At 48.7% G+C, this 22,345-nt stretch overlaps 2 protein-coding genes across 2 annotated transcripts; both read left to right on the plus strand.

Moving 5' to 3' along the window:
• The first annotated feature begins 8,942 nt into the window (after positions 1-8,942).
• On the plus strand, positions 8,943-16,364 carry LOC117965804 (interleukin-3 receptor class 2 subunit beta-like). Its single transcript, XM_059019088.1, has 6 exons — positions 8,943-9,042; positions 9,290-9,389; positions 10,157-10,296; positions 14,905-15,082; positions 15,681-15,798; positions 16,355-16,364. Exons 1-6 carry the CDS (start codon positions 9,004-9,006, stop codon positions 16,362-16,364), a joined length of 585 nt encoding a protein of 194 aa, XP_058875071.1. The 5' UTR covers positions 8,943-9,003.
• A 53-nt stretch (positions 16,365-16,417) lies between these two features.
• LOC131727808 (interleukin-9 receptor-like) lies at positions 16,418-20,827 on the plus strand. The gene is made up of 4 exons (XM_059019089.1): positions 16,418-16,522; positions 16,780-16,879; positions 17,409-17,548; positions 18,852-20,827. Exons 1-4 carry the CDS (start codon positions 16,484-16,486, stop codon positions 19,023-19,025), a joined length of 453 nt encoding a protein of 150 aa, XP_058875072.1. The 5' UTR covers positions 16,418-16,483; the 3' UTR covers positions 19,026-20,827.
• The last annotated feature ends 1,518 nt before the right edge of the window (positions 20,828-22,345 follow it).

The following is a 22,345-nucleotide window of genomic DNA, read 5'->3' on the forward strand; positions in this document are numbered from 1 at the left end:
GGAGAGGCGGTAGCGTTTGAACGCTGGTGCGGTAGGAGAGTGTTTTCGCTACTATATTTTTTGCAAATTTATATATTTAATTGTTAATTGTTTAGTTCGTTTATATATCTTTGTTTCGTTGCTTTGTTTGTACTTTACCGTTTATAGAGTAGTGTGTGTGTGTGTGTGTGTGTAGGTCCCGTTATGGGATCTCACTCTGGAGGGCTGGGGGCTCTCAGCCGCCGACACGGGGTCAGCTGCTTGCCCGATGCCGGCGTGTCGGTGGAGGAGTGCCTGCTGGCAGTGGGAGAGGTGGTCGGGTGTGACAATATAATATCGGCATCCCGTATGAATAAAAGGTTTGTCGTGTTTTTAAAAGAGGTATCGCTGGTCAATCAACTAGTGGAGGAAGGTTTTTCAGTGAAAGGAGATTTTATTCAAGTATCCCCCTTAGTAACCCCTGTTACCAAGGTAATCATGTCTAATGTGCCGCCATTTTTAAAAAACGAGACCTTGGCAAATGAACTTGCCCGATATGGCAAACTGGTGTCCCCAATTAAAAATATACCATTAGGGTGCAGAAATACAAATGTTAAGCACGTCCTGTCTTTTCGGAGACAGGCGTTTTTGCTGCTGAATAACCCGGGGGAGGTGATTGATGTTGCTTGGAGCTTCAGTGTGGAAGGGACGGGCTGCGTAGTGTTTGTCAGCTCGGATACAATGCGGTGTTTTAACTGTGGGGAACAGGGACACCAGAGGAGAGCCTGCCCGAGAAAAAACAAAAATGAGGAAAGGCAGGAGCAGGGTACTGATGGCAGGGAGGAGGCTGGGGATGTTGGGGGTGAGCGGGAGGATGAGGCTGCTCCCCCATTGCAGCGCCAGCCGGAGTCTGCAGAGACCAGGGAGCCGCCGATCGGGATGAAGCCGCCCACACCACAGCCGAGGCTGAAGAGACTCAGCCACGGTCCGTCACAAAATAAAACTACCGAAAATGATGAGGGTTTTGTGATGGTAGCTAAAAAAAGACTTAAAAAACAAAAAAACAAAGAAGTTGCAGATCTGCCTAACAGCGAGTGGGGGACGGAGCAGAGCCCCGAGCCTGTGCTGGAGGGGAGCCTGCAGTCTCAGGCAGGGGGGTCTGTCCCTCCTGATATGGAGGGAGAGGGGAGCGGCACGGCGACGGGCTTACAACCCGGCGCGGTGCAGCGCTCTTCTCTCTCTGAACCCCAGCAAGCGGAGGCAGAGGCAGCGGTGACGGCTGTGGCTGTGCTGGGAGGAGGAGAGGAGAGCGGCGCTGTAGAGTTGGAGAGAGCCGCGGAGGAGCTGGCAGCCGTGGACGGCGGAGCAGACAGCGAGGACGGAGCAGAGGAAATGGAGGGGGAGCTCTCTGACTCCTCGCTTATCTCTGACATCCCCGATAGCCAACCCGTTAACAGGGGGAAAAAAATCTATACCCTAGATGAATTTAAACAGTTTATGGAGAGTACAAAAGGGAAAAGGGGGGTTGAAATTGAAAACTTCTTCCCAGATCTGAGATTATTCCTCCACTCAGCACACATCGTCACACGAAAGGCAACATTAGAGGAGTTTGACCAGCAAAAAAGGTACCGTCTTAAAAAATATGTTCAAATAATTAAGAAAAAGATCGCTAATGTTGCCAAACAATAATTTTAAAAATGGATACTTCTTTTAAGAATTTTTTTATTGTTGCTTGTTTTACTCTGTCAGTTTTATTTTTTTTTAGCCGCTATGGAAAAGTGCGTTTTTATTTCTTTTAACGTGAATGGCTGCAGACAGTCTTTTAAAAGAGCGCAGCTGTGTGAGTTTTTAGAGCAGAAGCGGGCGGGGGTCGCGCTGCTGCAGGAGACGCACTCAGACAGGGAGAATGAGGCGGCGTGGCTGGCAGAGTGGAGGGGGCCGTGTGTGCTGAGCCACGGCTCAAGCACCAGTGCAGGAGTGGCAATTTTATTTAAGCCCAGCCTAGGAGCAACAATTTTAGATATTGAAGAAATTGAAAAGGGGAGGTTATTAAAAGTGAGAGCAAGGTTGGGTGGTACTGTATTTGTTTTTATTAATATTTATGCACCAAATAAAGGAAGGGAACGCATTTTAATTTTTAATAAATTAAAGCAAGCTCTTTTAAATATTGATAATGATGATGTGGTGGTGGTGGGAGGAGATTTTAACTGCACTATTGATTTTACAATGGATAGAAATAATGAGGAACCCAATCCCCAATCCTCAAGTGAATTAGCTGCAGTTTTTCAGTTCAGTGGCCTGGTTGATGTTTGGAGGTGTCTGCACCCCAATGCAAGACAGTACACCTGGTCTCATTGTCGCGCACAACAAATATATAGAGCCAGGTTAGACCGCTTCTACACATCACACACACATTTGAATAAATTCATTAAAGCCAATATCATCCCCAGTAGCCTCTCTGACCACCACTGCCTGTTAGTTACAGTAATACTCACCACTGACTCTCACAGCACCTCCTACTGGCATTTTAATTTAAAGCTATTACAGGACACACTTTTTGTAAAACAATTTAATGATTTTTGGAACATTTGGAAAAAAGAAAAAACAAATTATAAAAATATTAGGCAGTGGTGGGACATTGGCAAAACGCAGATTAAAATCTTTTGCCAGCAGTACACACTCAATTCAACCGGGTCACTGAACGCAGCAGTGAGAGAGCTGGAGTTGAAAATTCTCCAGTTAGAGAGCAGCCTGGACACAGACCACCAGGAGCAGACCCTGCAAACGCTGAGGGAGCAGAAACACATGCTGGGCAGCCTGCTGAAGGAAAGAGTGAAGGGGGCGCTGGTGCGCTCTCGCTTCATGGAGCTTAAAGACATGGACACCCCCTCCAGTTTCTTTTTTGGCTTGGAGAGGAGGAGAGCAGACAGCCGGAAGATGCACTGCGTCCGGACGCCTTGCGGCAGGGAGCTGTACAGCCGGGAGGAGATCAGCAGGGAGGCAGTAAAATTCTATTCTGAACTATACAGCAAAGAGCCTTGTGAGCAGAAGGATACAGACCTGCTGCTCCAGGATTTGCCCACCCTGAGCGAGGAAGAACAGAACCAATTAGACAAGCCACTAACATATCAGGAGCTGACCACTGCTGTTACACAGCTTTCAAATGGAAAAGCTCCTGGCATTGATGGACTGCCCACTGAATTTTTTAAAAATTTCTGGACTGTGATTGGTGAGGACTTTTTGCAGGTGCTGGGAGAGAGCCTCCGAGATAAAGAACTGCCCCTCAGCTGCAGGAGGGCAGTAATCACACTACTGCCCAAGAAAGGAGACCTGTGTTTACTCAAAAACTGGAGACCTGTTTCGCTTTTATGTTCTGATTTTAAAATTATTTCAAAATGTCTGGCCAATAGACTAAAAATGTGTATAGGAGCTGTAATACACATGGACCAAACTTACTGCATACCGGGACGTTCCATTTTTGATAATTTGTTTTTAATTCGAGACTTTTTATCAATGGCTAAGACATGTGATTTGAATGTTGGGCTGGTTTCTTTAGATCAGGAGAAAGCGTTTGACAGGGTCGACCACACATACCTTTTTAAAACCCTGGAAGCCTTCGGGTTTGGCCCTGTTTTTATTTCTTATATCCAGCTTTTATATTGGAATGTTTTTAGCATTTTAAAGATTAACAATGGGCTGAGTCAGCCCTTCCCAGTGTGCAGGGGTATTAGGCAGGGCTGCTCCCTGTCTGGAATGCTTTATTCACTGGCCATAGAGCCCCTGCTGCACCTGCTGAGGGGCCGGCTGGTTGGCTGGGCAGTGCCCTCCTCACCCTCCTCTGTCGCAGTGAAGGTGTCCGCTTATGCAGACGATGTGAACGTGTTTGTGTGCAGTGACGGAGACATCAAGGCACTACAGCAGAGCCTGCACACATTCCAAGGAGCCTCTACAGCAAGAGTTAACTGGGCAAAGTGTGACACCTTCCTGTCAGGCAGTTGGCATGATTGCACCCCCCCTGTCCTGCCTGAGGCGCTGAGATGGGACAGGACAGGTATAAAAGTGCTGGGGGTGTTTTTTGGAGTGGAGATATATATGCAGAAAAATTGGGAGGGCCTAGTGGACAGGGTGAGGGGGCGGCTGCAGAGATGGAGGGGACTGCTGGCCCAGCTGTCCTTTAGGGGAAGGGTCCTGGTGATTAATAATCTGGTGGCCTCCATGCTGTGGCACAGGCTGGTGTGTCTGGACCCTCCCCGGGGCATGGTGCAGGAGATCCAAAGAATACTGCTGGAGTTTTTCTGGAGCGGGAGACATTGGCTGAGGCCAGCGGTCCTGTATCTCCCCACTGATGAAGGGGGGCAGGGGTTGGTCTGCATTGCCAGCAGGGTGGCAGCCTTCAGACTGCAGGCGGTTCAGAGGCTCCTGTACGCTGGGGAGGAGGCTCATTGGAAGAGGCTAGCTTGTTTTTTCCTCAGCAGAGTAGGGGGGCTGGGGATAGACAAACACCTGTTTTTAATTGAGAGTGCCAGACTAGCTAAAGTAGGTCTCTCTTCTTTTTACTTGAGTGTTTTAGATGCCTGGAGGGCAGTGCGGGTGGCGAGAGATGAGGGGTCCCTGACAGGCAGGGTCCTGTTGGAGGAGCCCCTATTTTTCAATCCGCTCTTCCCTGTACGTTTCTTTCAGTCAATGACGCTCTGTGCCAGCTTTGTGAGGGCAGGAGTGACCAGGCTGAGACATCTTATCAACTTTGAGCTCTCCTGCTGGCTGACTGCTACACAGCTGGCTGGGCGGCTGGGCTGGCACTCTGAGAGACTGGCAGAGAAAATGGTCAGTGAACTGAGAAGTTGTCTTTCCCCCGAGCTCAGGGAGGCTGTGAGAGAGGAGATGTCCAGCGGCACAGGGCAGAGACAGGACTTCATCTTTCCAGGGCTGCTAGTGTGTCCAGCAGTAGGTGAAGGAGAGGAGGGTGTAGGAAACGAGGGAATGTTATTAAACCTAGACACAGTTAAAGATCTAACTCTTCATACAGCAGAGAGTAAGAAGATCTACCAAATTTGTGTGAAGGCATCACATTCCCACCAGTTGAGGGGGTTGGTGGATTCAAGATGGAGGGCATGTCTGGAGGTAAAGGAGGGGTGCAGGCCAGTATGGAGGGTGCTGTATAAACTGCCCCTCACCAAGAGAGCGGGGGACCTGCAGTGGAGGATCCTGCACTGTATTGTGTCCACCGGCAGGTTTCTCCACAGAGTTGATCCTAGCATTAGCTCAGAGTGCTGTTTCTGCTCTGCAGAGGAAACAGTGTTTCACATGTATAGCGAGTGTGTCAGGCTAGGACCACTCTTCCATCTCCTACAGGAGCTCCTGCAGGACCTAGGCGAGGAGTTCACAAAAGAGCTTTTTATCTTTGGGGTTCCCTACAGTTTTAAAAAGAGAAACAGGTGTGTTTTAATTAATTTTATAATGGGTCAGGCAAAATTGGCCATTTTAAAATCCAGAAAGAACAGTATCTCTGGCGCCGGGCTGACTGATGTTGTGTTGCAGTTCAGGGTTTTGGTGGTCAGCCGGATAAGAGTGGATTTTGAATTTTTTAAACTAAATAATAACCCGGAGGACTTCCAGGAGAGGTGGTGTGTGGGAGACGCCTTGTGTGCTGTGAGTGAGGAGGGGGAGCTCCAGTTTTTGTTCTAGTTTTAATTTTATTTTTTATTGTTTTACAGTGTTTTTATTAATTTTGGCTTTAATCTGTTTTTAACAGAAAGAAAACACTGTGTTTTTTTAATTGATTTTTTATGATCCTTTTATATTGGTAAAATCTATTTTTAAGGAGAACATGATGTATTTTAGGATTTTTTAATATTGCTAAATCTTAATTTTGTTATGTTTTACCTTTATTGAGTTTTAATGGATTTTATTTGGAATGTTAAATAAAGGATCTTAAAAGTCAAAGTCTCTCTCTCTCTCTCTCTCTCTCTCTCTCTCACTCAATGACTATTTAGCTGCGCAGCGATGGCTGGATTCAATTTGCTGGTCCTTTCCATCTCTTTCTGTGTGTTTCAGTCGGCTGTCTCTGGACAGAGTCACCAGGGTAAGCAAGGGAAAAAAAACAACACAAAAAAACACGTTACAAATTTCGAAGGAAGCTTGTTGTCCATTTCCATTGCTATGCTGCTAACACACAATTTAATCGATCTATCTCGTAGATATATATAAAAAAAGTGGACAGCAACCCCACTGAGGCAAATCCACAGGACTCTGATCTTTATTATTTTTTTTTTTTACATTTTTGACCACTTTTAAAAAATTTTAAATTTGCCTTCCACTGCCTCAAGATGGCTTCCCGCGGACCCGCATTGGACCTCTCAGAACTACACTTCCCATCATCCTCCTGCTCGCATGTGTAACCGAGATGGATTGACCAGCGTGCAGCGAGGATGATGGGAGACGTAGTTCTGAGGAGGTCCAATGCGGACCTCCTCAGAACTACATCTCCCATCATCCTCGATGGAAGCCATCTTGAGGCACTGGAATTAAATTGAAAAGTTAACAAAAAGTGGTCAAAACGTAAAAACAATAATAATTAAAACACACAGCTTCCGTAAACAGCTGGAAACGCGCAACACAGTCAAATAAACAGGATCCTTATCTGCCCTTTAAGAATATAACTAAAGTGGCTTTTTATCCATCCGAGAAACATCGCAGAATTCACACGATGCTGAGACTGAATCACGCCTTTATAATGTATAGGGCAGCAGTGTGGCGTAGTGGTCAGGGCTCTGGACTCTTGACCGGAGGGTTGTGGGTTCAATCCCAGGTGGGGGACACTGCTGCTGTACCCTTGAGCAAGGTACTTTACCTAGATCGCTCCAGTAAAAACCCAGCTGTATAAATGGGGAATTGTATGTAAAAAATAATGTGATATCTTGTAACAATTGTAAGTCGCCCTGGATAAGGGCGTCTGCTAAGAAATAAATAATAATAATAATAATAATAATGTCCAGATTAGACTACGGCACTCTGCTAGTCCAAACTGTCTTCTGTCCAGCTTGCAGCTTATGCAGAATACTGCCAGCCAGGAAAATATATATACTGGCTTTTGTTGTTTTATTGTACTGTGTATATATGTATATATGTATATATGTATATATGTATATATATAGTGATGGAGTATACATTCACAACAGAAACCGGGAGGCATTAGGACCCTGGGGTTGAGGAATCCATACTCCATCTTGGTGAAGGAGCTGGTGGAACCAGCAGCCATATTGCTAAAGGCTTTACAAAATGGGTTAAAGGCATAATTGTTTGGGTAATGAAGGGCACCTGTGAGACATACATAAACAAGCACATGGAAGACCCATTGGAGGGGGGGGGAGGGGGAGTACAAAGAGAAGAGACCAAACACTGAGGTAACAAAACTGAAAGGATAGCTTGATTGATTATTTATTTCTTAGCAGACGCCCTTATCCAGGGCGACTTACAATTGTTACAAGATATCGCATTATTTTTACATACAATTCCCCATTTATACAGTTGGGTTTTTACTGGAGCAATCTAGGTAAAGTACCTTGCTCAAGGGTACAGCAGCAGTGTCCCCCACCTGGGATTGAACCCACGACCCTCCGGTCAAGAGTCCAGAGCCCTGACCGCTACTCCACACTGCTGCCCATTGATTGAATGATTGATTGAACTGGAGTCAATGCAGCCTGAGAGCAACTGGCATTATCATTGAACCAAACAGCACTGGAACAAGAAATTACAATTTCAGACAACAACGTTGCTGTATTATTATTATTAGTTCATTTAGCAGACATCTTTATCCGAGGCGACTTACAGAGACTAGGGTGTGTGAACTATGCATCAGCTGCAGAGTCACTTACAACTACGTCTCACCCGAAAGACGGAGCACAAGGAGGTGAAGTGACTTGCTCAGGGTCACACAATGAGTCAGTGGCTGAGGTGTGATTTGAACCGGGGACCTCCTGGTTACAAGCCCTTTTCTTTAACCACTGGACCACACAGCCTCCTGTAACACTGTGATAGTCATTATAACTGAGACCAGATCTTACTCTGTTATTTGCCATGTTATAGAAGGGGGCAGCTTGAAGTGTGTTTCTGATTTCAAATCCACGCTGAGCTGTGCTTGGAACACGACAGGGAAGCTGAGAGAGTCTTCATGCAGGCTTCACTTCACGTGGACCATATCCAGGCAAGTTTCACTCCATATTCATTTAAAGACACTACCACGTGGGGTGCAGGGGGGAGTCACACAGTCAGGGGAGCGCAGGGGTCCCTGAGGGTCTCCCCCTGGTAAAGGCACGGCCGCGTGGGGTGCAGGGGAGGAGTCACACAGTCAGGGGAGCGCAGGGGTCCCCGAGGGTCTCCCCTGGTAAAGGCACGGCCGCGTGGCGCGCAGGGGGGGAGTCACACAGTCAGGGGAGCGCAGGGGTCCCCGAGGGTCTCCCCTGGTAAAGGCATGGCCGCGTGGCGCGCAGGGGGGAGTCACACAGTCAGGGAAGCGCAGGGGTCCCCGAGGGTCTTCCCCTGGTAAAGGCATGGCCACGTGGGGCGCAGGGGGGAGTCACACAGTCAGGGGAGCGCAGGGGTCCCCGAGGGTCTCCCCTGGTAAAGGCATGGCCGCGTGGGGCACAGGGGGGAGTCACACAGTCAGGGGAGCGCAGGGGTCCCCGAGGGTCTCCCCCTGGTAAAGGCACGGCCGCGTGGGGCACAGGGGAGAGTCACACAGTCAGGGGAGCGCAGGTTCCTGGCTGTGCTGAGTTGCAGGTCATCGCCGGGACTCCACAGCGAGCTCCAGCGCTGGGTCAGGGAGGCAAAACCTACCAAGTCACCTCACTGTGCTACAGTGGCCCCTCCTGGTCAGGAGGGCTTAAAATTCCCCCAGGGCTGGCCTTTGTCCTCCAGGGGGCGGTAGCTCACAGCTCACAAAAGCGTTGTCTATAATAAACCTGATATTGTTTTATTCACAGACTGTGGAGAAGGATACAGAGATACGAAACATGCGAGCTGCAAGATTCACCCAGTGACCCTCGGATGCAAAGCTGCAGTGTGATAGCGGGCGGAGATCAAGAGGCAAGTGTAGCCAGCTTCACTCTCTGGGCAGCTGCTGCTGTGTTTAAAAACAGCTAACGTGACGCCTCCCTCTGTGTGACCCGTCCTGCCCTGATCTATAGATGTGAGCTGGAACCATGTGTTACTTACCAGTGGAGGGGCAGGACGAGGGGGTTTGAGGGAGGCGTCTCTTCAGCTGCGATGTCTTGAAATCACAGCTCTTGCGTTCCGACAGGGACGATCACATTTATCTTGCTTTGTTTCACAGCGGCAAACGTTCACGATCTTCACTAAAATCAGAAGCCGGGTGAAGTGTGGAAACAGCAGCCAGGATGCAGCTAACATTACATTCAAACCAAGTGAAAACGGTGAGTGAATAAGAAACACAGCCATACTTTATAAACCAGGATCACTCATAGGAAAGCATTGTGAAGCACAGAAAGGTCTGGTAAAGCATGGGGAAGCATTGTAAAGCACAGAGAGGTCTGGTAAAGCATAGGGAAGCATTGTGAAGCACAGAGAGGTCTGGTAAAGCATAGGGAAGCATTGTGAAGCACAGAGAGGTCTGGTAAAGCATAGGGAAGCATTGTAAAGCACAGAGAGGTCTGGTAAAGCATAGGGAAGCATTATAAAGCACAGAGAGGTCTGGTAAAGCATAGGGAAGCATTGTGAAGCACAGAGAGGTCTGGTAAAGCATAGGGAAGCATTGTGAAGCACAGAGAGGTCTGGTAAAGCATAGGGAAGCATTGTAAAGCACAGAGAGGTCTGGTAAAGCATAGGGAAGCATTGTAAAGCACAGAGAGGTGTGGTAAAGCACAGGGAAGCATTGTAAAGCACAGAGAGGTCTGGTAAAGCATAGGGAAGCATTGTAAAGCACAGAGAGGGCTGGTAAAGCATAGGGAAGCATTGTAAAGCACAGAGGTCTGGTAAAGCATAGGGAAGCATTGTAAAGCACAGAGAGGTCTGGTAAAGCACAGGGAAGCATTGTAAAGCACAGAGAGGTCTGGTAAAGCACATTAAAAACAGGGTACACTAACCCCTATAAAAGTCTCCAGTGTATAACTATTCTTTTTTCGGATCGACGAGCTCGCTTGTATAATCTATGATGTTATCGTGTGTTTGTTTTCTCCTGCAGTGAAAATGCACCCTCCCTTCGCTCCTTCCATTGTGGACAGCACCAACATTACCTGGACTCTGAACCAGAATCTGATCCCAGTGTACCTTCAGCAAAGAGAGTTTCAAATCCGATTCAAATGCAAAGGGAACTCCTGGGAGGTGAGTGTGACCTACAGCCAGGAATCCACTGTCTGTCTGTCTGTCTGTCTGTCTGTCTGTCTGTCTGTCTGTATTCCTACGTGTGTGTCTGTGTGTCTGTGTTTCTATGTCTGTCTGTTTCTGTGTGTCAGTCGGTGTTTCTGTGTCGGTCTGTATCTCTGTGTGTCTGTCTGGCTGTCTCTGTCTCTCTCTCTCTCTCTCTCTCTCTCTCTCTCTCTCTCTCTCTGTCTCTCTCTCTATCTCTTTCTTCGCCCTCCAGATTGGACCCCAGCCCTCCAGAGGAAGGGGCTGTGTCGTGTAGTTTGACGGGGCTGTGTCGTGTAGTTTGACGGGACGGTGTCGTGTAGTTTTACGGGGCTGTGTCGTGTAGTTTGACGGGGCTGTGTCGTGTAGTTTTACGGGGCTGTGTCGTGTAGTTTGACGGGGCGGTGTCGTGTAGTTTGACGGGGCTGTGTCGTGTAGTTTGACGGGACTGTCGTGTAGTTTGACGGGACTGTGTCGTGTAGTTTGACGGGGCTGTGTCGTGTAGTTTGACGGGGCTGTGTCGTGTAGTTTGACGGGACGGTGTCGTGTAGTTTGACGGGACGGTGTCGTGTAGTTTGACGGGGCTGTGTCGTGTAGTTTGACGGGACGGTGTCGTGTAGTTTGACGGGACTGTGTCGTGTAGTTTGACGGGGCTGTGTCGTGTAGTTTGACGGGGCTGTGTCGTGTAGTTTGACGGGACGGTGTCGTGTAGTTTGACGGGGCTGTGTCGTGTAGTTTGACGGGACGGTGTCGTGTAGTTTGACGGGGCTGTGTCGTGTAGTTTGACGGGGCTGTGTCGTGTAGTTTGACGGGGCTGTGTCGTGTAGTTTGACGGGGCTGTGTCGTGTAGTTTGACGGGACGATGTCGTGTAGTTTGACGGGGCTGTGTCGTGTAGTTTGACAGGACTGTGTCGTGTAGTTTGACGGGACGGTGTCGTGTAGTTTGACGGGACGGTGTCGTGTCGTTTGACGGGGCTGTGACGTGTAGTTTGACGGGACTGTGTCGTGTAGTTTGACGGGGCTGTGTCGTGTAGTTTGACGGGACTGTGTCGTGTAGTTTGACGGGGCTGTGTCGTGTAGTTTGACGGGACGGTGTCGTGTAGTTTGACGAGGCTGTGTCGTGTAGTTTGACGGGACGGTGTCGTGTAGTTTGACGGGACGGTGTCGTGTAGTTTGACGGGACGGTGTCGTGTAGTTTGACGGGGCTGTGTCGTGTAGTTTGACGGGGCTGTGTCCTGTAGTTTGACGGGACGGTGTCGTGTAGTTTGACGGGGCTGTGTCGTGTAGTTTGACGGGGCTGTGTCGTGTAGTTTGACGGGGCGGTGTCGTGTAGTTTGACGGGGCTGTGTCGTGTAGTTTGACGGGACGGTGTCGTGTAGTTTGACGGGACGGTGTCGTGTAGTTTGACGGGGCTGTGTCGTGTAGTTTGACGGGACGGTGTCGTGTAGTTTGACGGGGCTGTGTCGTGTAGTTTGACGGGACGGTGTCGTGTAGTTTGACGGGACGGTGTCGTGTAGTTTGACGGGGCTGTGTCGTGTAGTTTGACGGGACGGTGTCGTGTAGTTTGACGGGACGGTGACGTGTAGTTTGACGGGGCTGTGTCGTGTAGTTTGACGGGGCTGTGTCGTGTAGTTTGACGGGGCTGTGTCGTGTAGTTTGACGGGGCTGTGTCGTGTAGTTTGACGGGGCGGTGACGTGTAGTTTGACGGGACGGTGTCGTGTAGTTTGACGGGACGGTGTCGTGTAGTTTGACGGGGCTGTGTCGTGTAGTTTGACGGGGCTGTGTCGTGTAGTTTGACGGGATGGTGTCGTGTAGTTTGACGGGACGGTGTCGTGTAGTTTGACGGGGCTGTGTCGTGTAGTTTGACGGGGCTGTGTCGTGTAGTTTGACGAGGCTGTGTCGTGTAGTTTGACGGGACGGTGTCGTGTAGTTTGACGGGGCTGTGTCGTGTAGTTTGACGCGGCGGTGTCGTGTAGTTTGACGGGACGGTGTCGTGTAGTTTGACGGGACGGTGTCGTGTAGTTTGACGGGACGGTGTCGTGTAGTTTGACGGGACGGTGTCGTGTAGTTTGACGGGGCTGTGTCGTGTAGTTTGACGGGGCTGTGTCGTGTAGTTTGACGGGACGGTGTCGTGTAGTTTGACGGGGCTGTGTCGTGTAGTTTGACGGGACTGTGTCCTGTAGTTTGACGGGACTGTGTCCTGTAGTTTGGCAGGACGGTGTCGTGTAGTTTGACGGGGCTGTGTCGTGTAGTTTGACGGGGCTGTGTCGTATAGTTTGACGGGGCTGTGTCGTGTAGTTTGACGGGACGATGTCGTGTAGTTTGACGGGGCGGTGTCGTGTAGTTTGACGGGGCTGTGTCGTGTAGTTTGACGGAGCTGTGTCGTGTAGTTTGACGGGACGGTGTCGTGTAGTTTGACGGGGCTGTGTCGTGTAGTTTGACGGGACTGTGTCGTGTAGTTTGACGGGGCTGTGTCGTGTAGTTTGACGGGACGATGTCGTGTAGTTTGACGGGACGGTGTCGTGTAGTTTGACGGGACGGTGTCGTGTAGTTTGACGGGGCGGTGTCGTGTAGTTTGACGGGACGGTGTCGTGTAGTTTGACGGGACGGTGTCGTGTAGTTTGACAGGGCTGTGTCGTGTAGTTTGACGGGGCTGTGTCGTGTAGTTTGACGGGACGGTGTCGTGTAGTTTGACGGGGCTGTGTCGTGTAGTTTGACGGGACTGTGTCGTGTAGTTTGACGGGGCTGTGTCGTGTAGTTTGACGGGACGGTGTCGTGTAGTTTGACGGGGCTGTGTCGTGTAGTTTGACGGGGCTGTGTCGTGTAGTTTGACGGGACGGTGTCGTGTAGTTTGACGGGGCTGTGTCGTGTAGTTTGACGGGGCTGTGTCGTGTAGTTTGACGGGACGGTGTCGTGTAGTTTGACGGGGCTGTGTCGTGTAGTTTGACGGGGCTGTGTCGTGTAGTTTGACGGGGCTGTGTCGTGTAGTTTGACAGGGCTGTGTCGTGTAGTTTGACAGGGCTGTGTCGTGTAGTTTGACAGGGCTGTGTCGTGTAGTTTGACGGGACGGTGTCGTGTAGTTTGACGGGACGGTGTCGTGTAGTTTGACGGGACGGTGTCGTGTAGTTTGACGGGGCTGTGTCGTGTAGTTTGACGGGGCTGTGTCGTGTAGTTTGACGGGACTGTGTCGTGTAGTTTGACGGGGGCTGTGTCGTGTAGTTTGACAGGGCTGTGTCGTGTAGTTTGACAGGACTGTGTCGTGTAGTTTGACAGGGCTGTGTCGTGTAGTTTGACGGGACTGTGTCGTGTAGTTTGACGGGGCTGTGTCGTGTAGTTTGACGGGACGGTGTCGTGTAGTTTGACGGGACGGTGTCGTGTAGTTTGACAGGGCTGTGTCGTGTAGTTTGACAGGACTGTGTCGTGTAGTTTGACGGGGCTGTGTCGTGTAGTTTGACGGGACGGTGTCGTGTAGTTTGACGGGACGGTGTCGTGTAGTTTGACGGGACGGTGTCGTGTAGTTTGACGGGGCTGTGTCGTGTAGTTTGACAGGGCTGTGTCGTGTAGTTTGACGGGGCTGTGTCGTGTAGTTTGACAGGACTGTGTCGTGTAGTTTGACGGGACGGTGTCGTGTAGTTTGACGGGACTGTGTCGTGTAGTTTGACGGGGGCTGTGTCGTGTAGTTTGACGGGACGGTGTCGTGTAGTTTGATGGGACGGTGTCGTGTAGTTTGACGGGGCTGTGTCGTGTAGTTTGACGGGGCTGTGTCGTGTAGTTTGACGGGACGGTGTCGTGTAGTTTGACGGGACGGTGTCGTGTAGTTTGATGGGACGGTGTCGTGTAGTTTGACGGGGCTGTGTCGTGTAGTTTGACGGGGCTGTGTCGTGTAGTTTGACGGGACGGTGTCGTGTAGTTTGACGGGACTGTGTCGTGTAGTTTGACGGGGCTGTGTCGTGTAGTTTGACGGGACGGTGTCGTGTAGTTTGACGGGGCTGTGTCGTGTAGTTTGACGGGACGGTGTCGTGTAGTTTGACGGGGCTGTGTCGTGTAGTTTGACGGGACGGTGTCGTGTAGTTTGACGGGGCTGTGTCGTGTAGTTTGACGGGACGGTGTCGTGTAGTTTGACGGGGCTGTGTCGTGTAGTTTGATGGGACGGTGTCGTGTAGTTTGACGGGACGGTGTCGTGTAGTTTGACGGGGCTGTGTCGTGTAGTTTGACGGGGTTGTGTCGTGTAGTTTGACGGGGCGGTGTCGTGTAGTTTGACGGGACGGTGTCGTGTAGTTTGACGGGACGGTGTCGTGTAGTTTGATGGGACGGTGTCGTGTAGTTTGACGGGGCTGTGTCGTGTAGTTTGACGGGGCTGTGTCGTGTAGTTTGACGGGGCTGTGTCGTGTAGTTTGACGGGGCGGTGTCGTGTAGTTTGACGGGACGGTGTCGTGTAGTTTGACGGGGCTGTGTCGTGTAGTTTGACGGGACGGTGTCGTGTAGTTTGACGGGGCTGTGTCGTGTAGTTTGACGGGACGGTGTCGTGTAGTTTGACGGGACGTTGTCGTGTAGTTTGACGGGACGGTGTCGTGTTTTTCCAGGACTCCAGTTTGATCTCCGAGCTTCAAGGTCAGGAGTGGACCCAGCTCAACGAGAAGTGGCTGGACCGGGATGCGGTGTACGAGACTCAGGTTCGAGTCAAATCCCAAGAATATGCAGGAGAGTGGAGCGAGTGGAGCCCAGTTACTGAGTGGAGATCTCAAGTGGGAAATATGGCTGGTAAGAGAGAGGGGGGGGGAGTCACACAGAGAGAGAAGCGCAGGGGTCCCAGAGCACTGACCATCTTTAAAATCCATTCTCTCACCTCTTATTAGCTTTATTAACAGTATCGCTGGTCCCTCCCTTTAAAGGGGCGCTGACCATCTTTAAAATCTGTTCTCTCACCTCTTATTAGCTTTATTAACAGTATCGCTGGTCCCTCCCTTTAAAGGAGCGCTGACCATCTTTAAAATCCATTCTCTCACCTCTTATTAGCTTTATTAACAGTATCGCTGGTCCCTCCCTTTAAAGGAGCGCTGACCATCTTTAAAATCCATTCTCTCACCTCTTATTAGCTTTATTAACAGTATCGCTGGTCCCTCCCTATAAAGGAGCGCTGACCATCTTTAAAATCCATTCTCTCACCTCTTATTAGCTTTATTAACAGTATCGCTGGTCCCTCCCTTTAGAGGAGCGCTGACCATCTTTAAAATCCATTCTCTCACCTCTTATTAGCTTTATTAACAGTATCGCTGGTCCCTCCCTTTAGAGGAGCGCTGACCATCTTTAAAATTCCTCTTAACAATGATCATTATCTTTATTATTTGCCATGTTATAGAAGGGGGCAGCTTGAAGTGTGTTTCTGATTACAAATCCACGCTGAGCTGTGCTTGGAACACGACAGGGAAGCTGAGAGAGTCTTCATGCAGGCTTCACTTCACGTGGACCGTAAACAGGCAAGTTTCACTCCATATTCATTTAAAGACACAACCGCGTGGGGCACAGGGGGGAGTCACACAGTCAGGGGAGCGCAGGGGTCCCTGAGGGTCTCCCCCTGGTAAAGGCACGGCCGTGTGGTGCGCAGGGGAGGAGTCACACAGTCAGGGGAGCGCAGGGGTCCCAGAGGGTCTCCCATGGTAAAGGCATGGCCGCGTGGGGCGCAGGGGGGGAGTCACACAGTCAGGGGAGCGCAGGGGTCCCCGAGGGTCTCCCCTGGTAAAGGCACGGCCGCGTGGGGTGCAGGGGGGAAGTCACACAGTCAGTGGAGCGCATGGGTCCCCGAGGGTCTCCCCTGGTAAAGGCACGGCCGTGTGGTGCACAGGGGGGAGTCACACAGTCAGGGGAGCGCAGGGTCCTGGCTGTGCTGAGTTGCAGGTCATCGCTGGGACTCCACAGCGAGCTCCGACGCTGGGTCAGGGAGGCAAAACCTACCGAGTCACCTCACCGCGCTACAGTGGCCCCTCCTGGTCAGGAGGGCTTAAAACTCCTGCAGGGCTGGCCTTTGTCCTCCAGGGGGCGGTAGCTCACAGCTCACAAAAGCGTTGTCTGTAATAAACCTGATATTGTTTTATTCACAGACGACAGAAAAAGATACAGAAAAACGAAACGTGCGAGCTGCAAGATTCACCCAGTGACCCTCGGATGCAAAGCTGCAGTGTGATAGCGGGCGGAAATCAAGAGGCAAGTGTAGCCAGCTTCACTCTCTGGGCAGCTGCTGCTGTGTTTAAAAAGAGCTAACGTGACGCCTCCCTCTGTCTGACCCGTCCTGCCCTGATCTATAGATGTGAGCTGGAACCATGTGTTACTTACCAGTGGAGGGGCAGGACGGGGGGGTGGGGGGGGGTGGTGAGGGAGGCGTCTCTTCAGCTGCGATGTCTTGAAATCACAGCTCTTGCGTTCCGACAGGACGATCACGTTTATCTTGCTTTGTTTCACAGTGGCAAACGTTCACGAGTGTCACTAAAATCACAAGCCGGGTGAAGTGTGGAAACTGCAGCCAGGATGCAGCTAGCATTACATTCAAACCAAGTGAAAACGGTGAGTGAATAAGAAACACAACCATACTTTAAAAACCAGGATCACTCATAGGAAAGCATTGTAAAAGCACAGAGAGGTCTGGTAAAGCATAGGGAAGCATTGTAAAGCACAGAGAGGTGTGGTAAAGCATAGGGAAGCATTGTAAAGCACAGAGAGGTCTGGTAAAGCATAGGGAAGCATTGTAAAGCACAGAGAGGTGTGGTAAAGCATAGGGAAGCATGGTAAAGCACAGAGAGGTCTGGTAAAGCATAGGGAAGCATTGTAAAGCACAGAGAGGTCTGGTAAAGCATAGGGAAGCATTGTAAAGCACAGAGAGGTCTGGTAAAGCATAGGGAAGCATTGTAAAGCACAGAGAGGTCTGGTAAAGCATAGGGAAGCATTGTAAAGCACAGAGAGGTCTGGTAAAGCACACTGAAACAGGGTACACTAACCCCTATAAAAGTCTCCAGTGTATAAATATTCTTTTTTCGGATCGACGAGCTCGCTTGTATAATCTATGATGTTATCGTGTGTTTGTTTTCTCCTGCAGTGAAAATGCACCCTCCCTTCGCTCCTTCCATTGTGGACAGCACCAACATTACCTGGACTCTGAACCAGAGTCTGATCTCACTGTACCTTCAGCAAAGAGAGTTTCAAATCCGATTCAAACGCAAAGAGAAATCCTGGGAGGTGAGTGTGACCTACAGCCAGGAATCCACTTTCTGTCTGTCTGTCTGTCTGTCTGTCTGTGTGTGTTTCTGTGTCGGTCTGTGTGTCTCTCTGTCTGTCTGTCTGTCTGTCTGTCTTTCTGTGTGTCTCTCTGTCTGTCTTTCTGTCTGTCTGTCTGTCTTTCTGTCTGTGTTTCTGTGTCGGTCTGTCTGTCTGTCTGTCTGTCTGTGTTTCTGTGTCTGTCTGTCTGTCTGTCTTTCTGTGTGTCTCTCTGTCTGTCTTTCTGTCTGTCTGTCTGTCTTTCTGTCTGTGTTTCTGTGTCGGTCTGTCTGTCTGTCTGTCTGTCTGTGTTTCTGTGTTTCTGTGTCTGTCTGTGTTTCTGTGTCGGTCTGTCTGTCTGTCTGTGTTTCTGTGTCTGTCTGTCTGTCTGTCTGTCTGTCTGTCTGTCTTTCTGTCTGTGTTTCTGTGTCTGTCTGTCTGTCTGTGTTTCTGTGTCTGTCTGTCTGTCTGTCTGTCTTTCTGTCTGTGTTTCTGTGTGTGTCTGTCTGTCTGTGTTTCTGTGTCTGTCTGTCTGTCTGTCTGTCTGTCTGTCTGTCTGTCTGTCTTTCTGTGTGTCTCTCTGTCTGTCTTTCTGTCTGTCTGTCTGTCTGTCTGTCTTTCTGTCTGTGTTTCTGTGTCGGTCTGTCTGTCTGTCTGTCTGTCTGTCTGTGTTTCTGTGTTTCTGTGTCTGTCTGTCTGTCTGTCTGTCTGTGTTTCTGTGTCGGTCTGTCTGTCTGTCTGTGTTTCTGTGTCTGTCTGTCTGTCTGTCTGTCTGTCTGTCTGTCTTTCTGTCTGTGTTTCTGTGTCTGTCTGTCTGTCTGTGTTTCTGTGTCTGTCTGTCTGTCTGTCTGTCTGTCTTTCTGTCTGTGTTTCTGTGTCTGTCTGTCTGTCTGTGTTTCTGTGTCTGTCTGTCTGTCTGTCTGTCTGTCTGTCTGTCTGTCTTTCTGTCTGTGTTTCTGTGTCTGTCTGTCTGTCTGTCTGTGTTTCTGTGTCTGTCTGTCTGTCTGTCTGTCTGTCTGTCTGTCTGTCTTTCTGTCTGTGTCTCTCTGTCTGTCTGTCTCTCTGTCTCTCTGTCTCTCTGTCTGTCTGTCTGTCTGTCTGTGTTTCTGTGTCGGTCTGTCTGTCTGTCTGTCTGTCTGTCTGTCTGTCTGTCTGTTGGTGTCTGTCTCTCTGTCTGTCTCTCTGTCTCTCTGCGCCCCCAGATTGAACCCCAGGCCTCCAGAGGAAGCTGAAAGGCAGGAATGATTTTTCTGTAGTTTGACGGGGCTGTGTCGTGTTTTTCCAGGACGCCAGGGTGATCTCCGAACTTCGCGGTCAGGAGTGGACCCGGCTCAACGAGAAGTGGCTGGACCGGGATGCGGTGTACGAGACTCAGGTTCGAGTCAAACCCCGAGAACATGCAGGAGAGTGGAGCGAGTGGAGCCCAGTGACTGAGTGGAGATCTCAAGTGGGAAATTAGAAAAGGCCGTGGTGCAGTTTAGGCAGAACCTTGGACTTAAGAATTAATTTAAGAATCTTTACCAGACCAGTCTAATTCCGCTGCCTGAAGCCATCTATTTTCTGTGCGGAAATCAAATCAGTCTTTCTTCCCCTTGCTACTAGGAACAAAAAATAATTAATTGTCCGGTTCCCTGCACACCAGTCTCCAGAGTTCACACACGTCTCCCGCACAATTATCCGATTCAGCCCGCTGTCCTTGTGATGCAGGGACGAGAACATTAGGAACTTGCATTACAAACTAGTACGACTGTAAGCAGGCTAACACCTGTTGCTTATTTTTTAGTAAAAGGGCTGACGATGAAGACAGCAAAAGCGCGTCTATGTAACTCCCGCGGATATAGCTCCCGAGAATAGCAAAGTGATGTCACAAGTCAATTATTTAAAATAATACCGGTATATCCTGGCGCTGCAGCACAGCATCTCCGCAATGCATTCAGTACTGAGTGGGCTCCAGAAATGGCGCCTGTAATTGAGCACCGAACTGCATCACGGGATTGACTGTCCTGTCCTTCTTTATAGAGTCCTACAGCCTGGAGATCACAGGTTCGAATCCAGGGTACGTCAGCGTCTGTGACCGGGTAGGGGGGGCTTCGGTCGGCAGGGGAATCCGCGCAACAGCGACCCCCTGTGGCCGATGGGGCGACTGCGGTCCTGCAGTGCCCTTATGGAAAAAACAAACATATTTTTAATATATGGTTGAAAGGTGTGATCCGTATATTTTTCATAGATAGAAATTGGCCCCTTTTGTATATATTTAAAATATATGGGATGTATTTAAAATATATATTTTAGTCTGTAATCCATATATGTTATATGTTGAAAATATAATGGTGCACCATATATTTTCATTATTATTATTATTATTATTATTATTATTATTATTATTATTATTATTATTATTTATTTCTTAGCAGACGCCCTTATCCAGGGCGACTTACAATTGTTACAAGATATCACATTATTTTTACATACAATTCCCCATTTATACAGTTGGGTTTTTACTGGAGCAATCTAGGTAAAGTACCTTGCTCAAGGGTACAGCAGCAGTGTCCCCCACCTGGGATTGAACCCACGACCCTCCGGTCAAGAGTCCAGAGCCCCTGACCGCTTCAGGTTTAATCCATATAAAATAAATATATGGATTACAGACTAAAATATATTTTAAACATATCCCATATATTTTAAATATAGATATAAAAAGGGGGGGGCCAATTTTTATAGGTGAAAAATATACAGATCATACTTTTCTACCCTATATTAAAATATATATGTTGTTTTTTTTTCTATAAGGGTGGAGGCGTTCAGATCTGGGTTGTTCTCCGGCAGTATAGGTCTGCTGGCCTCGCTGTGGATCCGCAGTGTGGAAAAAATGACGGGTTGGCTGGAATGCGTTTCGGAGGACGCGGGTTCCAGCCGCCGCCCCTCTCCCGTCCTGTCCCGTCAAGTCCCCTCCCGAGTCGCCAGGGGGCGCTGCAGCGGTGAACCCTTCCAAATTAGGGAGAAAAACATTGGCGATGAAAATAAATGCCTCTGTGTGGTTTTGTACCAACAGACTGTGGACATAAACACGGGTTTACAGCTGTTTTGTGTACCAGTCAACTGATACTCAAACCAGCAACTGGCTGAGGAGCATTTTTTAAATGTATTTATCTGATGAGATAAAAAGCGGTAGGTCAAGTTTGGGGGGGGACGACAAAAAATGTTTTCAGAATGTAACATTAAACTGTCCGGGAAATTTTAAAAATACATTTGAAAGCAATTCTAACTGTACTGATTCAATTCTTAAATGTGTCATGAATAAATATATATATATTGTGTGTTTGTGTGATTCGTAATTTTATTGGAAAAAGGAGTTCTGCCCTGGAGATGACCTTATAATCGAAAGGAATAGAAAACAAAACATGCATGATAAATAATAATAATAATAATAATAATAATAATAATAATAATAATAATAATAATAATAATAATAATAATAATAATAACCAAACCACCAAAGATAACATTTACCCGCTTTAGACGCTTTCAAAACAAGAGTCATACAGACAGGGGAGCGCAGGGGTCCCAGGGTGCTGACCATCTTTAAAATCCATTCTCTCACCTCTTATTAGCTTTATTAACAGTATCGCTGGCCCCTCCCTTTAAAGGAGCGCTGACCATCTTTAAAATCCATTTTCTCACCTCTTATTAGCTTTATTAACAGTATCGCTGGCCCCTCCCTTTAAAGGAGCGCTGACCATCTTTAAAATCCATTTTCTCACCTCTTATTAGCTTTATTAACAGTATCGCTGGTCCCTCCCTTTAAAGGAGCGCTGACCATCTTTAAAATCCATTCTCTCACCTCTTATTAGCTTTATTAACAGTATTGCTGGTCCCTCCCTTTAAAGGAGCGCTGACCATCTTTAAAATCCATTCTCTCACCTCTTATTAGCTTTATTAACAGTATCGCTGGTCCCTCCCTTTAGAGGAGCGCTGACCATCTTTAAAATCAATTCTCTCACCTTTTATTAGCTTTATTAACAGTATCGCTGGCCCCTCCCTTTAGAGGAGCGCTGACCATCTTTAAAATCCATTTTCTCACCTCTTATTAGCTTTATTAACAGTATCGCTGGTCCCTCCCTTTAAAGGAGCGCTGACCATCTTTAAAATCCATTCTCTCACCTCTTATTAGCTTTATTAACAGTATCGCTGGCCCCTCCCTTTAAAGGAGCGCTGACCATCTTTAAAATCCATTCTCTCACCTCTTATTAGCTTTATTAACAGTATCGCTGGTCCCTCCCTTTAAAGGAGCGCTGACCATCTTTAAAATCCATTCTCTCACCTCTTATTAGCTTTATTAACAGTATCAGTGTCCCCTCCCTTTATAGGAGCGCTGACCATCTTTAAAATCCATTCTCTCACCTCTTATTAGCTTTATTAACAGTATCGCTGGCCCCTCCCTTTAAAGGAGCGCTGACCATCTTTAAAATCCATTCTCTCACCTCTTATTAACATCGGCACAATTTCTGATATAGCATAGCTCATTGTAGTTAAAGAACTACAGCTCCCAGCATGCCTCACCATTGCTGCGGGTGCAGAGGCATGCTGGGAGCCGTAGTTCATTCTACAGGGCGATATTGACGTTTGCCCACATTTGAAGGTTCTTATCGTTTCAAGTGTCATTAAGGTATGGAAAGGAGGGGGTTGGGATTTGTGATGCGGCGGTTGCCGTGGCGACCGGCTTTGCGATGGATAATGAGAAAGGTTGCGTTTGATTTGCTTTATCAATTATTTTGCCCA

The sequence above is a fragment of the Acipenser ruthenus genome, unplaced genomic scaffold (genome assembly GCF_902713425.1).
Source record: "Acipenser ruthenus unplaced genomic scaffold, fAciRut3.2 maternal haplotype, whole genome shotgun sequence".
In the NCBI taxonomy this organism is placed as follows: domain Eukaryota; kingdom Metazoa; phylum Chordata; class Actinopteri; order Acipenseriformes; family Acipenseridae; genus Acipenser; species Acipenser ruthenus.